The following is a 17803-nucleotide window of genomic DNA, read 5'->3' on the forward strand; positions in this document are numbered from 1 at the left end:
ACTGGGGTATGGGAGATGAGTTTCTACTACTAGCAGTTCCTCTTGAAGGAGTAGGAAAATGACTCCCGTTTCCAGTAGTTCTATCTAAAAGAGTAGGACTCTTGCCACCAACGGTCTCTGTTGTAGAAGATGAACCCTTATATGTAGCTTTCCTTGAAGTGGTGGAGTCACCTTCAATCCTTCGAATGATATTACACACCATGTCTTGAGTTTCATCCACTTGCACTCCCAGGTTCCTCGCTCGACTCCGAGTCATTGAACCTTGCATCTCGCGATTATCATCGGAACTAGCGCCCAATGATCCCTTGGAGCGGGTAGCTTGAACGTAAGTCATCTTGGACATGGGAATTCTTGATGCCTGATAAACATTATTTTTATTGCTATTTTTAATAACCTTTTTGTAGTTAATTCTTAATAGTTAGTTAATTTTTATATCTAGTTTTATTTATTATTGCTATAAGTAGTTTTTATTAATATTGTTAATTTTTTAGGGTTGTTTTTGTTATTAGATTAATCATGTTATTAAAATTTGTCATTCCAATAATTTTTTTTAACTTAATTTAATAATACTAATAATAGTGATTTAGTAGTATTTGGTCAGCTTTCAGTAGGGAATTTTATATGGACTCTAATTCATTACTCATATGTATTTTAATAATAATAATAATAATAATAATAATAATAATGTAATTAATTAATTAATAATAACAATAGCAGAAGAATTATTCTGCGTTTTTCTCTTTGTGCGCAAACTAAGGGTCCAGATCATCCGATCAACACCACTGCGAGAAAGGAGATCGCGAGCAGCTTCTTCGGCCATTGACGAGCGAAACAGCAGCCTCAGCGTCAATCTGGTGGAGCGATCAGAGAAATTGTGGCTAGGGATTGATGGGACGAGCAGTACAAAAAGACAGCGATAGAAGGAGGAAGGGACAAAGATTCACCCCGATAACCAATTCCGGAGGTGGTTCGCAGCAGCTTTTGGCGGTTCGACGGCGGCAACATTTCTGGTCTGGGAAAATTTCTAATCGGTGTTCGTAGTTCCGATGGACAGCAGTCGTGTTCGACAGGGGCAATTTCATCTCAGCAGCATACGTCTGGTTCTTATTTTCCTTTCTTAATTTGTTTCTCCATATTTGTTAGGTAGGAGTGTGTAATCCAATTGCTTTAACTTCAATCATGTTGAATTGCATATTGATGTGCCACGTACATCATTAATTATGAGGTTTAACTTATTGCAATGCTTTAATTTTTACCATTTCTTTCTTATCGCAGTTTACTTGTTTTAGAAATTTGATGAAATTACTATAAATAGTTTTGTGTTGATATATGTTTAATTTTGCCAATTTGATATTCTTATTTTTGATAATTTATTCATTTACTTTCCTTCGTTTTGATTCAATCACGTTGCATTTGAATTTATCTTTGGCATTTGATTCAGTACTTTACATTATCAAATTAATCATTTCTTAAGTTTGAGTCTTTAAATTGCATTGTATCAATTTCCTGTGGAATCGACCCTTACTAAAGCACACTACCACTACAATTGACTCGCAAGGACTTATTAAAGTTGTCCATCAATTTTTAACACCGTTGCCGGGAAATTGTTTATTTTGCAATTTAATTTTTTGTTCTTTTTCTTTCCTTAATTGCTTTGATTTTTTTTTTCTCGTATCCTTTCATAATTGTCATCTTTTTCATTTTTAATCTTGCTATTTATTTAATTCATTAGTCCATTTAAAAACTTCTTTTTATATTTGTTTTTGCTTTCCCTATTCCCTTTATTTATTTTTCCCATTTCGTAATACTTGCTTTCCCTTTATTCATCTCCATTTTTTCCCAATATCTTTATTATTATTACCATTTGTTTCTTTTCCTTCAATTTAATCTTGCTCATTTATTTAATTCATTAGTCCATTCTACTTTCTGAAAATTCTTTTTCATTCTTAATCACGAAAAAAAATGTTATATTGATTTAGTTGTTTCCAATTTGCTTTTGATTATTTTGCTAGTTTCACTTATTTATTTGTTCGCTTGTTTACTTCATTGTTATTTTATTTTATGCATGGTCGTCATTCTTTAAATTCTAAACTGTTGTCTTTAGATGACCACATTGACAGAAATAAAGAAAAAAAATTTTTGAAAACCCAATTCTTGAACTACAAGAAACAACCACAATCATGGCTTCATTTCCTCAACCCAACCCTAGGCTAATGAAAGACTTTGGTAGGCCCCAAGTAGGAACTTCACATTCTTGTATAGTGCTTACCAATGTAGGCAGGAACTATGAGCTCCAGACAGTTCACTACCACCAATTGCCGTCTTTTTTCACGCTTCGGCAACCGAGGATGCCCTTACCTTCATCCAGGATTTCTACGGGGTAGTCCAAAACTTTTCGTTGAATGACCTAACAGATGATGAACTGAGAATGAGGTGTTTCTCGTACACCTTGAAAGCTGCAGCAAAGACATGGTTCATGTCTCTTACACCTGGATCCCTTCGGGCATGGCCGGAGGTATACAATAAGTTCATAGATAAATTCTATTCCCATGCAAAAACTGCTGAATTAAGAAGAAAATTGCAACTTTCTCGCAAGTTGAAGGCGAACTGTTCCATGAGGCACGAGAAATGTTCAAAATGTTATTCATTCAATGCCCCACCATGGCTACCCATTAGAGCTGCAAAGTCATGAGACAAACCAGCCAATCAATAGTTGACAATGCAGCTGGAGGTTCCATGGGAGAAAAAACAGCGGAGGAGACCTTATCATTGTATGAAATGCTAGGAGCAAACTCCCAACAAAAAAGCATAAGGGGACGGACACAAGGTATGTATGACGTTAACTCAAATCTTGATTTGATAGTTTATATGTCTGAGTTAGCGAAACAAATGACAAACATGTGTTCTATGATGAGTATGAACCAAAATAATCCATTTCTGAATAAGAGAAATAATAATGGTTTTGTACAGGCTAATGCAATGAATGCTTTATCAAAGGCCTGTTCATGAATCATTTTATAATTCTTATAATTTGGGTTGGGAAAGTCATTCTAATTTTTCTTTGGGCAATAATCAAAATGATTCTCAACCAAGTCATCCTAATTTTTATTGGGATAATCAAAATAATTTTCAACCAACATCACCCCAATTCAACTTGAAAAACCATCTTGGGAGGATTCCTTGAATAATTTCATACAGGTTTGCAATAGGCAGCACGAATTATGAGCAATGACAATTCCAGATGCAACAAGAAGCTTATGAGCACCAAATGCAACAAGAAGCAGATGAACAATGATTCCAACAAAATGAGGCGTCACTTGCAAGAAATGAGGCTTCCATGAGAAGATTGGATGTACAAATAGGGCAAATTGCTAAAGCTTTGCAATGGCATGTACCAGGTAAGTTACCTAGTCAACCTGAGGAAGCTAAGGCTATGAGAAGTGGTGAAATGATTAAAAACAAGTTAAAAGATAATACCACTCATAAACAAACTAAAATGATTGATAAATTGAATAATGATGTTGATTATATTATTGTTGAAAAGCATGAGCCTCAATTGCATAAATCTGTTAATCTTTATGTGCCTCCCAAGCTTTATATGCCTCTAGTCTCTGTTGATGAAAGCTTTGAAAATGTCAAACCTGTGCAAAATGAAGATTTTGAAGAAGAGGAACCCTATATACCACCCAAGCCTTATGTGCCCCCAGTTCCTTTTCCAAATAGGCTCAAAAGTTGTGTGCCTGAAACGGTAAATGCAAAGCTACAAAAAGAATTGTGCACAATCCCTTTTGATGCTCAAAATGACAAATTAATTATGACTGAAGTCGGTGAAACCGATGAGTTTTCATATTTGAATCCTATAAATTTGTCTAGTGGAGCTAATCACGTTTTTGCAGTTAAGGGATTGAATCTTGCAGATGATGGTAAGTTGGAGTTTGATAAACTCCAAAAAGAAAATCTTTTGAATAACGTTGATCATAATTCATTCTCTTATTGCCATTTAAAAATTGCAGGGCCAACTGAGAATTTCATAATAGAAAAATATAATAAAGAAGGATTCTCTTTATCTTCTTTGCTTTCATCTCACAACATTGGGGACAATGTTGAAAATAAGTGTGGGGAAGGGGTTCTACCCACAAATCATAAAGAACTAAAAAATTTTAAAATTTTTAATTTTTCTTATGTTTATTTTCTTAAACCTTTTTATGTTAAAATTCTAGCATTAGTTGAGTTTTACCCTTATGAGTCTTTTAAATACTCGGTGATAAAAATAATGCAGGTTTTTGTCTGCTCTTAGTTTGTATATTGCATGTGGCTAGTTATTAACTTCTTTATTTTAATACTAATTTTTTTACGCGCATTGCGCGATTGGGATAATGCCCAATATTTTTTTTAAATAAGTACTCTAAAGTATATAAATGCAAGATTATATTGAAATTGTTCATGCATAGATACTTGAATGTTGAATTTGCGTATTTAAATAGGTAATTCTAAGTTTACAAATGCAAGATACTATACTCAAGATTGATTATAATTGTATAGGTATGGTTGAAACCAAATACGGGACATAAGGGAGAGTAAATAAAAATTAAGGCATAAAATATTAAATATATACTAATATTGAAGAGCTAACTGCTGATTGCCAAACAAGGACATTGCAAGATAGTTTCTCACTTCAATTTGTTGTGTGAATGATTTAAATACTCTTTTTATCACTAAATTCCCAAGGTAGTTAATATGATTGGTTTAATTATATATATATATATATATATATATATATATATATATATATATATATATATATATATACTAGTTTTTTACGCGCATTGCGCGTTGGGATAATGCCCAATGCTTTTTTTTTTAAATAAATACTTTAAAGTATATTAAGACAGGATTATATTGAAATTGTTCGTGCATAGATAATTGAAGGTTGAATTTGCGTATTTAAATAGGTAATTCTTCTCCCAAAGGTTGAGTCCCCAACCCCAAGGCCCCACACTCCGACCCGACAGAGCATTGTGGGAAGTTGTAAATCACGGTGACTCAATGGTTCAGCAGACAGGGCCAAATGCTGATACGCACAAGGAATCTGCCCACTTTGGACATAATTCCCGCACTGCCGCCGCCGAGGTTCAAACCTTCGTCTCTTCTCCCAAATACTACCCACTAAACCATTGAGCTAAGCCCGTGCGGGTTAAATAGGTAATTCTAAGTTTACAAATGCAAGATAATATAGTCAAGATTGATTATAATTGTCAATAAAATAATTGTATAGGTATCGTTGAAACCAAATACGGGACATAAGGGAAAACAAATAAAAATTAGGACATAAAATATTAAATATATACTAATATTGTTTGAGGAGATTCCGACATTAGGATTTGTGGTTAAGTTCTATTAAGACTTTAATATTAGAATTAGATTAATGGTGTAGTTATAATTCTATATTAGACTTTAATATTAGAATTAGACTAACGGTGAATTAACGGAAAAGTTAAATGGATAATCATATAATTAAGGATAAATTAGAAAATCTTAAAAGAAAAAATTAAAACCTGAACAATATGAATCATTCATTTGATTTAATAATTTGGCGGTCATTTTTTCTACCCAATGTTAATAATTAAATAAATTCGCTGGTCAAATCCGCTAACGTTAACCGCTAATTGCTGATTGTCAAACAAGGACATTGCGAGGTAGTTCTCACTTCAATTTGTTGTGTGATTTGAATACTCTCGTTGTCACAAAATCTCTCAAGTAGTTAATATGGTTGACTTTATTAATTATATTTTTTTAATTTTTTCATGGTATTAATAAAATACTTGGTAAATAAATATATAGCATTATTTTGCATTATAACTTTGATATTTAATTAGAAAAGTAGTGCACAAAAAAGATAATAGATAATGTAGTGAATATAATCAATTGATGAATTTGAATGTAAAAATTTTTACATTTGAGAAAAATAAAGACAATATAACTAATGAAAATATTTCTTTTAATTAATTTATTGATAATTAATAAAAAAAATTTCACTGAATAAAGACATTGTAAGGATAATGTAGCGAATATAATCAATTAATAAATTTGAATATAAAGAATTTTTATATTGAAGAAAAATAAAGACAATATAACTAATAAAATTATTTCTCTTATTTAATTGATTGATAATGAATATTTTTTTTTTAATAAAGGCATTGTGGACACATAATTCTAAATTAAAGAAATGCATATGTATTATTTTTTGTTGTAACTACTAAATTATTATTTATATAATTTAATAAGAGTAAAATAGAGTACTAATTATGCCAACTTTGATTGGGATGAGGTTCGAACCTAAGACCTTTTTTTATTGAAATCAATGAGTAAGTTAACGGTGAACTAACGGCAATTCTTAAAATTTTAACGGAATTAGTAACGGTGTGTGGGTATTTTAGGAAATTTTAGTGTAAAATTTAAATCTAATCAATCTTTTAATTAATCTGAGCCATTCATTTGATTAAAATCTGTGACCGCCATTTTTTCTACCCATTATAGGCCTAACTCTCTTGGGCTCTTATTAGTATAGTAGATATATATATATATATATATATATATATATATATATATATATATATATATATATATATATTAAACAATTATTATTATTATTATTATTATTATTATTATTACTATTATTATTATTATTATTATTATTATTATTATTATTATTATTATGTATACCCTTAGGCCATTTTATATGGTAATTTACACAGCTAATTTTTTCAAATATCTTTTTACCAACCGTTGATATAATTCGCTGGTCAAATCCGCTAATATAATCTGTTAACTGCTAATTGTCAAACAAGGACATTGCGAGGTAGTTCTCACTTTTTGTTGTGTGATTTGAATACTCTCATTGTCAACAAATCCCTCAAGTAGTTAATATGATTGGCTTTATTAATTATATTTTTTAAATTTTTTCATGGTATTAATAAAATACTTGGTAAATAAATATATAACATTATTTTGTATTATAACTTTGATATTTAATTAAAAAATAGTGCACAAAAAAAGATAATAGACAATGTAGTGAATATAATCAATTGATGAATTTGAATGTAAAGAATTTTTTACATTGGAGAAATATAAAGACAATATAACTAATAAAATTATTTTCCTTAATTAATTTATTGATAATGAATAATTTTTTTTAATAAAGACATTGTAGGGATAATGTAGCGAATATAATCAATTAATGAAATTGAATGTAAAGAATTTTTATAATGGAGAAAAATAAAGACAATATAACTAATTAAATTATTTATCTTATTTAATTTATTGATAATGAATAAATTTTTTTTAAATAAAGACATTGTAGACACATAATTCTAAATTAAAGAAATGCATATGCATGTATTATTTTTTGTTGTAGCTACTAAATTATTATTTAATTTAATAAGAGTAAAATAGAATACTAATTATGTCAACTTTGATTGGGATGGGGTTCGAACCTAAGACCTTTCTTATTGAAATCAATGAGTAAGTTAACGGTGAACTAACAGAAATTAACGGAAAAGATAATATTTAATCGAAAAGTTAACGGAAAATCATATTTATTAAGGTTAAATTAGTAAATCTTAAGAAAAAATTAAAATCTGATTAATCTGAACCATTCATTTGATTAAAAAATTTGACCGCCATTTTTTCTACCCATTATAGGCCTAACTTTCTTGGGCTCTTATTAGTATAGTAGATTTTGAATAACTTTGTCAAAAAAATCAAAAAAGTAAAAAAAAAAAACAAAAAAAAAACAAAAAACAAAAAACAAAACAAAACAAAAAAAAAAAAAAAAAGAATATGAAAATCACAAATACCCTTATATGTTTTATACATCTTCCTTGATAGTTTTTATGCTTATTTCACTTTATATTACCTTTTTCAAATTCTTTAATAGTTCTTGAGTGCCATAAATTGTGTAGTGTGTTGGTTCAAGGATCACTGTTGTGGCATAAGTGAGGTGAAATAAAAAATAAAATAAAAAGATAAAAAATATAAATAGAATAAGAGAGTATTTTTCATTTTATTTTGTTTGCAATAATTTTTTAGATTCTACTCCGCTGAGTCAACCACCTACACATGTACCATAAATAAATAAGTGTTGTGGTTTGGTTTATGAGTACACACAAATTGAAAATCCAAACATGCTTGGCATAAAATGACGAGGTTTTTTGGAGAAGTTATCTTTGGAAAAGGTCGTAAAGAGAAGAATAATGAGTGAACTTTGGAAGAGACGAGTAATTGCATTCTAATTTTTCATAAATGTCTTGATCCTTGTTTCCTTCAAGTTTCGCACCTACACTGTGATAGAATATTTTTGAATTTGGTTTAGGTTGTATTTTGTGAAATTTTCATATTTATCTTTTGGTTTTTGAATATCTCATATAAAAGGGTGTCAGCACACAAGCACAAGTTTTATATTTATTTTAGGTGTTAAAATTTTTAATTTCTAGTCAATTCTTTTATGCATTCTTTGAGTTGGCACTAACCCTGCATTGTTAGCAATAAATTTGAGAGTTTATATGGGTAAAGCTCGGTCTAATACTTGATTTTATTTTTAATTTCTTCTGATTATTCTAATAATGTCTTTGGTTGAGGACAAACAAATAAATAAGTGTGTGAAAATTTGATAGCCATTATTTAGTGCTATTTTTAATAATCTTTTTGTAGTTATATAATTCTTAATAGTTAGTTAATTTTTATATCTAGTTTTATTATTATTGCTATAAGTAGTTTTTATTAATATTGTTAATTTTTAGGGTTGTTTTTTGTTATTAAATTAATCTTGTTATTAATATTTGTCAGTCCAATAATTTTTTAACTTAATTTAATAATACTAATAATAGTGATTTAGTAGTATTTGGTCAGCTTTGAGTAGGGAATTTTATATGGACTCTAATTCATTACTCATATGTGTTTTAATAATAATAATAATAATAATAATAATAATAATAATAATAATAATAATAATAATAATAATAATAATAATAATAATAATAATAATAATAATAATAATAATAATGTAATTAATTAATAATAATAACAATAGCAGTAGAATTATTCTGCGTTTTTTCCCTTTGTGCGCAAACTAAGGGTCCAGATCATCCGGTCAACACCATTGCGAGAAAGGAGATCGCGAGCAGCTTCTTCGGCCATTGACGAGCGAACCAACAACCTCAGCGTCAATCTGGTGGAGCGATCAGAGAAATTGTGGTTAGGGATTGATTGTGACAACCCAAAAATATTTTTCCTAAATTTTATTTTATAAAATTCCAAAATAGTTATTTTCACTCTTCCATATTTTTTTCCAAAAACGGTGTATGAATTAAATATTTTAAATCAAGTTTTAAAATCAATTCAACACCAAGAATTATTCTATTTTGAAAATCCTAAGTTTCAGGTACATTTATGTACCAAGTTTTGATCAAAAAAGTCAATCTGAGTGGAACCTGAGAGAAACCTATGAAACCTGAACCAAGTGTTTTAATTAGAAACTATCTTTTAGGAAATCTATTTTTTTTTTTACCCCAAGTTGTCTAAAATAATTTTTAAGACCATGGTCTATGTTATAAGATGAACCCGTATATTTCTACAAGCCAAAGCAGTTGTCTGAGATCTTTTAGAGCAAGCAATTACCATTTTACCCTTCAACCAATCATTTGCAACCTAGGGTTTTGGACCTTATTTAAACTTCATTATTCCATTGTTTTCATCTGAGCCTCTCTTTTGCCTCTCCACTCCCAAACTTGAGCTCTGTAGAAAGAAGAAGAGAAACACAGTAAGTATTCTTGATTTTCATCTCATCCATTCATTTTCATCTTCTCTCCTAGGTTACCCACCTTTGCCCTCAATCTCTGAGTTCTTTCCCTTAATTAAGCTTTGTGTGTATCTTTGTTGTTTGAGGAGAATAGGTGGTGAAGGAGGTAGTAACTGAGTTAGAGAGGAAAGGAAAATCCACACAAGAAGAAGAAGAAGCTCAAGGTATAAATCATGGACTCCCAAATTAGTTTTTGCTCTGTTAAATGCTAGAAATGTGAAATAGATGTTTAGAAATGCTAGATAATGTTAGTGGATGAGCTATTTGTGTGTTGTTGATGATCTTTGATTGATTTATTGAGGTTTAGAGGTGTATATTGTTGATCTGAGATGTTTACAGGTGAAAGAGAAGACACTAGTGCACATTGTCTGTGCACCAGATAGTCTCACGGACCTAGCCAACGGAGCTAGGCAAGGTCCGCTAGCTAGATCTGTGGATAGACGGACCGTGGGAACATATCCTAAGAGGATCCGTTGCCCAGGGCCTGTAACACCCCAATTTTAATTTACATTGAGATAAGTGATTAAGTGAGGGGGAATGTTGAAGTTGAGAATTGGGGCCTCACAATACAAAAGGCATTCAAGTACAAATTGCAGGGCGCATTGACGGACTGGTGCAAACTCTCAATCTCCACTTGAAGTGAGACCAATCACCGAGCAACCAATTCTATCTACTCAAGGATTCTCACAAGAGTTTGAAGATATAGAAAGTTTTCATGATGAAGAAGAAGTTAATACAAGAGCTGAAACCTGTGAAGAAGAAGGTGACGGGAACAATACTACTAAGGCCGAATCATCTGAAGGAAGAACATTACAACTTGTTGAAGCTCCAGTTGTGATCGAAACCAAAAGGAATTTTCTCAAATTCTTGCATAATTTAAACACTGCAAACTGTAGAGCTCAAGAAGATGAAGATGATATTTTGAATTCCTTATTTGCTAAAGTGTCTGAATCTGGAGACACAATTTGCCACAAGATTGAAAGTACTTTGAAGGATTAAGGTCACTTGGCGTTGCAACAATATGACAATACAAGATAAAATTTCAAAGAGCTTATGGAATATCTAAACACCTTGCAAGCAAAGATTGATAGAACCGAAAACCATCTGAAGGGAGATATAACTCAAGGATTGCTTGAAGTGATTCGAACCATGAAGCAAGAAAGAGAAGCATCCGAAAAGATATACCATGAGCGACACTTGAGGCAGTTGAAGGCAATTCAAGACCAAGAGAGCCGTATCAATCTTCTTGAAGTTGAATTATCTGCTATGCTCAAAAGTTAGTTGTCTTGCAGAATGTTTCTAACCGAACAAATGATGGAGTTGAGCTTGTCATCAGGTAGCGTTTCAAAATAAACTATTATTTTAATCACTCTATGTGTTACCAAACAGTGCTTATAGCTTATTTGTAATTTAAAATAATAACCTCTAAAATAAGATCTACCAAACAAGGTCATAATAGTTCGCATCAGCAAAGTAACATAATGGTAATTTGCAAACCAACTATTTTAATTCTGATTCCAATTTGTATTCTTGCATTCCAATTTATATTCTTGCCCATTACTAAATAAAGAGTCTACTTTTGCTAAAATATTTTTGATGGATATAATATACCCACGACCCGACCCGGGGTAGCAACGCGGACCCGGAGCACCACGGTGGAGCCCAGGAGCAACGCGGACCCGAGACACCACATTGGAGCCCAAGAGCAACACGGACCCGGAGCACCACGTTGGAGCCCAAAAGCACCCGACCTACGGCACCGTAGAGGTGCCCCGACCCGACCCGACCTACGTGGGGGCTCGGGTCGGGGAGCTCGGTCCTACCCGAGCTCGGGACCCGACCCGACTCGGCACCACCCGAGCTCGGAACCCGACCTGACCCGGTCCACCCGGGCCCGGTCAAAGTGGTGATCCAACCACCCCTCGATTTAGGGGGAGGCGGTTGGAGGTTTGGCTTGTATAAAAACCCCCCTCCTTGTCCTAACAAAGGGTATTTTATCTATATTCTACATCTATTACACACAATTTGTCCCGATAGACATTGTAATAGCCAATTTACGGCATTTAATACAATATACGGTCTCACGGCCTTACGAAATCGTTTCGTTCATTTATATATTATTTATATTACGTTCTTATCCGGATTTATTGATTCGGGTCCACCCCGGGTGAATTCAATCCATCATTGGTGCTCTTGTTGAGAGCTGCTGTACCAGCTCAAGCGTGTTCTATATCCAGTTGTCTACCGCGACCAATTACTATGGCAAGATCGAGATCCAACTCGCGCCATACCAACGGTTCCCGCGGCACCCAGCTTGTCGCAGCCGGGAATGGCCCCAACGGGGTCCCCAGCCTTCAACCGGCCACCTCTGACAGGTCGGGGGGAGACATGAGGGACCGTCTCACCAACCACCGCAGTGGTGGAGCTCCACCTCCCGCCCCCCTGTTCAAGACCTAGCCCTCATCCGGGAGGGGATGGCGGTCTTCGAGCAAGCCTCCAAGGGGCTGGCCCGGGTTGTGGCGGACCTCCGAACGCGTATGCCTGCTGACCCGGGCGTCGACCAAGGGTTACCGGCACCTCCTCCACCTCCTCCCACCTGGGGGCGCAGCGGTCCAAGCACCCGGCCACCCCAGGCACTCATTACCCAGGGGGAGGTCAATTCACCCCGCCAGACGAACACACTGGGAGGAGGGGACTCACGGCGTGACCGACGTCATGAGGACGAGGAGAAGAGGTCAAACCAAACCAGGCCCGCCATGGCGAGGTTGGGCAGCCTGGTGCCAGCCCGAGAGAGGTTGGGCAGCCTGGTGCCAGCCCGAGAGAGGTTGGGCCTAAGGCCTGCCGCCAATGAGCCTCCACCAGCAGAATCATGCTCCCGCAGGCAAGCACGACGACAATCAGTCACCCGGAGGTCGCCAAGCCACGGACCCCGAGCCCAGCCGCGACAAGAGGTAGGTTCGCAGAGGTCACCAGGTTGGGGGACCCGAGCCCCACCTCGGCGTGAACAGGTCTCCCGGGTCGAGCGATCAGGTGAAACGAATGGTAGAGCTCCGAGCTCCCATCGAGAAGAGGTCGAGCAGCTGCGGAGGAGGATGGACGAGCTCCAGAAGAAGATCGACGAGAGAGACGGATCTCCAGAGCCCTAGGATGTGTTGTCCTCCCCGTTCGCAAATGCCATCATGGAGCAGCCCTTACCTCGAGATTTTCGCTTTCCCACCATTAAAGCGTAGTCGGGGACCACGGACCCGCGGGCACACCTCACCAGGTACAGGGCCGCCATGATGATCACCGAGGCGACAAACGCCATCCTATGCAAGGGATTCTTCGCCACCCTGGACGGGCAGGCGCATGACTGGTTCGGATCCCTCCCGGCAGGGTCCATCTCCATCTTTGCGGATCTCACCCGACAGTTCCTATCCCATTTCGCCACCAGCATACAGCGGAAGAAGCAAATTGCCGACCTATGTGATTTAAAGCAGGGGAGCTCGGAATCACTAGCCGAGTACCTCAGAAAGTGGAAGAAAGAGGCCATGGGAGTCGCCAACTTTGATGGGAAGTCGGCCATGCCGATTTTCTGAAACAACTTGAGGTCGGGCGCATTCCACCAGGACCTCATCAGGTACCCCCCCCCCCCAGGAAGGACCTATACCGACCTGATGGATAGGGCATCCAGGTACGCTGACGCCGAGGCTGCCGAGAAGAGGAAGAAGGAGCAAGAGGAAGGGAGAGGTCGAAAAGACAAGGCACCTCAGGAGGAGCGCAAGGCGCCACGGCCACACCGACGTGAGTACGCTAAGGGGCCCAGACTGAACCCCACACGCTATCTCACTCCGCTAACACAACCTGTGGGTACCATCTTGGCACACGCGGAGGACCAGGGAATCGTGGTATTCCCGAAGGAGGAGTGCATGAAGATATCGGCGAGGGGGGGACCCCAACAAGTATTGTAGGTTCCACCGGTAGAAGGGACACGATACAGACGAATGCATCCTCCTAAAGAGACAAATCGAGGAGCTCATCCAAATGGGTTACCTCGGCCAGTTCGTTAAGAAGCCCGGCCAGGCGCAGGGCCAGAAGCAAGGCAATGTATGGAGGAAGGGGGGGTGGCCAGGCGCCATCCACCTCAGCACCTCGTAAGAGGGACCACGACCACAGCTCCGAGGAGGAGGAGAAGACGACGGAGGACTCCCAGCCCCCGAAGAAACGAACCATCTACGTCATCTTTGGAGGGCCCGAGGGAGGGGACTTGCCAGCTGAGCGAAAGAAGTCGGCGAGGAGCTTGTACGTGGGGGAGGTCACACAAACCCCCTACGAGAAGAAACCGAAGAAGGAGCCCATCACGTTCACTGACGCCGACCTGCCAGATGGGGCCCTCCCCCACTGACACGCCCTGGTGGTCAAGCTGGACATCAACAATGTGGTGGTGCACCGAGTGCTCGTAGACATGGGTAGCTCGGTGAACGTCATGTACTACGACACGTTCACCCAGTTAGGACTCTCAAGAGAGCAGCTGGAGCAAGTACGGACCCCCCTGTCCGGGTTCACGGGGGACTCAATTGAGACAGAGGGGTCGATCAATTTGGAGGTGGAGATAGGCACCCCACCTCACACCAGGAGGTGGGAGGTCGAGTTCGTAATCGTCAAAATCAGCTGCGCGCACAACATTATACTCGGCCGACCCGCCCTAGAAGACCTCAGGTGCGTGATTTCCATGGAGCACTTGTGCCTCAAGTTCCCGACACCAGCCGGGGTCGGGGTCGCCCGGGGGGACCAAAAGGTGAGCCGCAGCTGCTACTTAAAGGCGTGCCGCCGAATTGGTCAGAAGGACCTCCACGTCCACACCATCGCCGAGAAGGCATTTCGGGAGGAAGCAGGTCGACCTCGGGCCGAGCCCGTGGTCGAGACAGAGGAGGTCATCCTCGACCTCAGTCGACCCGATCGGGTCGTGAAGGTAGGGGTCGGCCGGGCCGGCCGAGCTCCGAGCACGGATAATTAACACCATCAGGAGCTACAAGGGGGTCTTCGCATGGGGTCCCGAGGATATGCCGGGCCTCAGCCGAGACGTGATCACGCACAAGTTGGCTGTCGACCCCGCGGTCAAGCCAGTCCAGCAGCGCAAAAGGTACCTCTCCGCCGAGAGGAGGGAGTTCGTCAAAAATGAGGTCGACACCCTGCTGGAGATCGGTCATGTCAGGGAGGTCATATACCCCACCTGGCTAGCCAACGTGGTCCTCGCCCCAAAGCCACCCACCTGGAGGATGTGCGTGGACTACACCGACCTCAACAAGGCCTGCCCCATGGACCCCTTTCCTCTCCCCAACATTGACCAGCTGGTGGACGAGACCGCAGGTTGTGCCCTCATGAGCTTCCAAGATGCGTTCAGGGGGTACCACCAGATTTTCATGGAGGAGGCCGACGAGGAGAAGACAGTCTTCACCACACCAGAGGGGGTCTATTGCTACAAGGTCATGGCCTTCGGCCTGAAAAACTCAGGTGCCACCTACACCCGAATGGTGGCCAAGCTGTTCAAGCAGGTCCTCGGTCGCAACCTGCAAGCCTACGTCGACGACATGATCGTTAAGAGCACCGAAACCGACCTCCACACGGATGACATTACCGATGTATTTTCAATTATGTAGCGTTTCAATTTACGATTGAACCCCAAAAAGTGCACTTTCGGGGTGCATGGGGGGAAATTTTTGGTTTACATGGTTTCGAAGAGGGGCATTGAGCCCAACCCTGATAAGGTCAAGGCCATTCTGGACATGGAACCTCCGAGGTCCCTCTGGGAGGTCCAGCGCCTCAACGGACGGTTGGCAGCCCTGGGCCGTTTCCTCTCGAGGTCGGCCGAGAAATCTTTGCCGTTTTTTGGAGTCCTCAAAAAGACCAAGGGCTTCGAGTGGTCCGAAGAGTGCCAGAAGGCGTTCGAAGACCTCAAGACGTACCTGATGTCGCTCCCCCCTGGCCAAACCCGTTAAGGGGGAGGTCCTATATTTGTACCCGGGCATCTCACAGGCCGCGGTCAGCTCCGTGCTGGTCCGGGACTACGAGGGGGTACAACGACCGGTCTACTATACGAGCTGAGCTCTACAGGGGGCAGAGATCAGGTACACACCTGTGGAAAAGGCCATCTTCGCGGTAGATGTGACGGCAAAGAAGCTGAACCACTACTTCCAGGCCCACCCCGTACAGGTCCTCATCAACCAGCCACTAGACGCAGTACTGAGGGCCTTGGGGTCGGCCAGCAGGTTGGTCAGGTAGGCCATGCGGCTGAGCCAGTTCGACATCCAGTTCAAGCCCAGACCCGCTATCAAGGGGCAGGCACTGGCTGATTTTATAGTCGAGTGTACTGCCCGGGAGGCCACGGAGCGGGTCTGGGACGAAAACGAGGAGTGGTGGACCCTCTCAACGGACGAATCCTCCAGCACCAAAAGCTGCGGGGGTGGAGTCGTCCTCATAACACCGGAGGGGTTTCGGGCCTACTACGCCCTCCGCTTTGCGTTCAAATTATCCAACAACGAAGCCAAGTACGAAGCACTCTTGGGGGGGCTCCGCTTCGCGCTAAATATGAGGGTGGAGAAGCTCAAGATCCGTTGTGACTCTAGACTCGTGGTGGGACAGGTCACAGGTGAATTTGAAGCAAGTGATAAAAGAATGAGGAGGTACAGGGACGTGGTGCTCCAACTCTTGGGGCAGCTGATCAATTACGAGGTCTTACAGGTACCCCGAGACCAGAACACAGATGCTGACATGTTATCCAAGCTCGCCCAAGGGGCCCCGGAGCATATTTCAAAAATAGCCCAAATTGAAGATTTCAAGAGGTCGAGCCTGGATGCCTACCGGTCCTACCTGTGCATACCCGACCTCCCTACTGGTTGGACCACCTCATGGAGTACAAAAAGACAGGTGCACTACCTCCCGACGAGCCCCTACGTACGTGATCACAGGGGACACACTTTACAAGAGGTCCTATAACGGCGCCTTGCTGCGCTACCTATACCCAGACGAGGCCAGGTCAGTCATGGAGGAGATCCACGAGGGGACCTGCTCCGCCCACCAGGGGGCCTTCGCCATGTCCTGGATGGCCATCTTACAGGGGTACTTATGACCCAAAATGGCCATGGAGTGCGCCGACTACGCCAGGAGTTGAGAGACCTGCCAGCACTTCCAGGTCACCCCTGGCCGACCCGCCACGAGCTACACCCCCATCAGCTCGGTCATCCCCTTCTCCAGGTAGGGAGTGGACCTAGTGGGAGCCCTACCCATGGGGTCGGGAAAGAGGAAGTACCTCATAGTTGCAGTGGACTACTTTACCAAGTAGGTAGAGGCGGAACCGCTGGCAACCATAACAAGCGCCCGTTGCAAGCACTTCGTGTACAAAAACATTTTGTGCCGTTTTGGGGTCCCGATGCAACTCATCACCGACAACGGACGCCAATTCGAGGGGCAAGAGTTCAAGGGGTTCTGTGCAGAATGGCACATTACTCACAGCCGGGTATCCGTGTGCTACCATCAAGCAAATGGGCAGGTGGAGAATGCCAACCGCACCATAGTGGGTGGCCTGAAAAAAGAAATTGGAATCAGCGGGGGGGGGGGGGGTGGGGGGGGTGGAGGAGCTCGACGCCATTCTTTGGGCCTACCTTACCACCCCCTGAGGGCCAGGGAGGCACCTTTTTCCTTGGCCTACGGTTTCGAAATCCGAGCTCCAACAGAGGTGGTCATACCTTCCCGGCGGGAGGAGGACTACGACCCTGACACGAACGAGGAGCACCATAAAATTGACCTCCACCTGATTGATGACAGGCGCGAAGCAGCTGCGATCCGAGCTGAAAACTACCAGAGGCAAACCAAAGCATACCATGATAGGCGGGTCCGACCCCGCTATTTTCAAGCGGGTGACTATGTGCTCAAGAGGAGGGAGGCGAGCCAACCCCAGGCCGGAGGAAA

General features: G+C 40.5%; 1 protein-coding gene across 1 annotated transcript; it reads left to right on the forward strand.

Moving 5' to 3' along the window:
* The first annotated feature begins 14898 nt into the window (after nt 1-14898).
* LOC109159807 (RNA-directed DNA polymerase homolog) lies at nt 14899-15495 on the forward strand. The gene has a single exon (XM_019307919.1). It carries the CDS (start codon nt 14899-14901, stop codon nt 15493-15495), a length of 597 nt encoding a protein of 198 aa, XP_019163464.1.
* The last annotated feature ends 2308 nt before the right edge of the window (nt 15496-17803 follow it).

The sequence above is a fragment of the Ipomoea nil genome, unplaced genomic scaffold (genome assembly GCF_001879475.1).
Source record: "Ipomoea nil cultivar Tokyo-kokei standard unplaced genomic scaffold, Asagao_1.1 scaffold2845, whole genome shotgun sequence".
NCBI classification, from domain to species: Eukaryota; Viridiplantae; Streptophyta; class Magnoliopsida; order Solanales; family Convolvulaceae; genus Ipomoea; species Ipomoea nil.